At 41.2% G+C, this 2,146-nt stretch overlaps 1 protein-coding gene across 1 annotated transcript; it reads left to right on the top strand.

The window, feature by feature from the left end:
- The first annotated feature begins 1,711 nt into the window (after window positions 1-1,711).
- LOC138002193 (uncharacterized) lies at window positions 1,712-2,146 on the top strand. The gene has a single exon (XM_068848273.1). It carries the CDS (start codon window positions 1,712-1,714, stop codon window positions 2,144-2,146), a length of 435 nt encoding a protein of 144 aa, XP_068704374.1.

Below are 2,146 nucleotides of genomic sequence, written 5' to 3'. Positions count from 1 at the left end.
TCCTTGATATGCCTGAGGCGCTCGGGCTCCACTCCTTCCTCTAAGGCACCAGTTCCCAACTCATCTATTGGCGATGAGTTTAAAAATAAGTCATTTTCAATACCATTGTAGCTCATTAATATTTTTAGATCATTTTAGGTCATTCCTTGTTTCAGTGTCACACTACCGCTTTCTTTTTAAAATAAAGCATTTAGAGTTTTGAATTAATATTTCCACAATACGTGACATCTGGATTGCTACTGCAAAAAATGGTCAGTCAAAAATATTGATGCACCTTGTTTTTTTATTTATTTTAAATAATCATTACACTACGAGGAGTGTCCCTACGAGTGTTTTCAAGTTAAGCAGGGAGAAGACTCAAGATATTTCTATTGGCTTCCAGATGGCATGTTTGTGTCCCTCAGACAGCCCAGTCAGAATGTGCCAGCACAATGTCATAATGTGCCAACAAAGAAAATATCTGCCACCAACAAAAGTTCATTGATAACAAATTAATGTGAGGTCTAGTGAATTGGGCCAAAAATTCAAGAGAATTTTTGACACAAACCCTGGACAGCGGGGTTACTGGGGCCTAGGAAAGCCTTGAACATGACATGGGAAAAGGAGGCACATGAAAGGCCAGCAGTCAAAGCTCTTGCACTTTCCAACAAGACGGCATCTTAACGAGTTTGTGGAGACGATTCCACCACTTCTCCAAAATTTTCTAAATTATTTCATATTGATCTCAGTTATATTGATTGGACACCTATAGTTTTGCATGTATACAACAACGGATTGTATTTTTAATAACTTGAAGAGTTCATTAAAATTGTTGATGTCATAAGGACTTTCCCAATAAAGCTGCTGGTGGAAAATAACTGGCCTTTTAGGGAAAAAGCTCTTGAGTAGTGTTATTGCCAACGACTCACCCTTGCATGGATGCAAGGGTGATGATCGGCCGATGCGCGAGTTAATTTTGGTACAGCCAGATATCTGGAATAAAAAAGTAAGCGTAAGGTAATGTAAGAGTGACATCATTGATGATTGTTTTCTTGGTAGCCAATGGCATCGCGGTATCTTTTTACCTAAACCAATCACATCAGGAGGATCATGATCGGTGACCACATTGACCTCACGGTCATTTTCTGGTGTATTCCGGCCCACATTCTCCTGTTGGCCATTGAGCGAAACAAACCAGGCAGGAAAAGGTGAATGGAAATCTTGATTTCATTCACTCGTGAGTGTTGTCTTCTCGCGTGTACTTTAATGAAGTGTTTTTGGGAGCCAGGGTGTCGCAAATCTAGCAACTAGCAGACTGAAAAATTGCCCAGGGAGGCTGTTATCGAGATGAGCTCGAAAACGGTGAGGGACAGTGCCAGTCACGGCTAGCTCGCCAAAAGTGTGAATTGCCTGGTGACCAGATCGGCCAGCATGCCATTTAAGAAACAAAAAACAAAACCACTTCAATATATTCACTATGAACTCACACAGAGGGCATATAAAGCCTCTTTTTTATCGAGCTAGTGTGCTCAAAAGTCTCGGCAAGCGTGCCGAAACAACAGTCAACTGTCTTGACAAAGTCGGCCAGCATGTCCTAAAAATAATTACTGGTAAGGAAAAACAAACAAAACCACCAACCAAATCCTATATAATGCAAGTTTTTGTAATCTAAATTTTTCAACGTGAATTGGATCGATGGCCTATCGTCTCGTTCATCGATTCCCCAACTTATATGCTATCTAAGCACCTGGCCCAGACTCTGAAACCTTTGGTTGGCAAAACAGATTTCACGGTTAAGACTACCTTGGATTTTTGCGATCAGATAAAACATGTCAAGCTCGAAGAAGATGACGAACTGGTCTCATTCGACGTTGTTTCTCTTTTCACTTCAATTCCTATGAAACTTGCCATTCAAGTTGCTACCGATGTGTTGTCTAAAGATGACACTCTGTACGATAGAACTGCTATCCCGGTTGAGGACATTGTTGACCTATTAGAATTTTGTTTGTCAACAACAAATTTCAAGTACAACAATACCCACTACCAACAGATCTTTGGTACCGGGATGGGCTCTCCTTTGTCAGCCGTTATGGCCAATCTGGTCATGGACAACCTGGAGCAACCGGCTTTATCCACCTCTCTCGTCCAGCCTCGGTTTTGGAAATGA

Source organism: Montipora foliosa, chromosome 5, assembly GCF_036669935.1.
Source record: "Montipora foliosa isolate CH-2021 chromosome 5, ASM3666993v2, whole genome shotgun sequence".
NCBI classification, from domain to species: Eukaryota; Metazoa; Cnidaria; class Anthozoa; order Scleractinia; family Acroporidae; genus Montipora; species Montipora foliosa.
Note: the sequence above shows the minus strand (reverse complement) of the source record. Positions and strands in the feature narration are given on the sequence as shown.

Bases quoted from the DNA above. Each gene is read 5' to 3' on its own strand.
- LOC138002193 (XM_068848273.1), top strand. From the start codon at position 1,712: ATGCTATCTAAGCACCTGGCCCAGACTCTGAAACCTTTGGTTGGCAAA.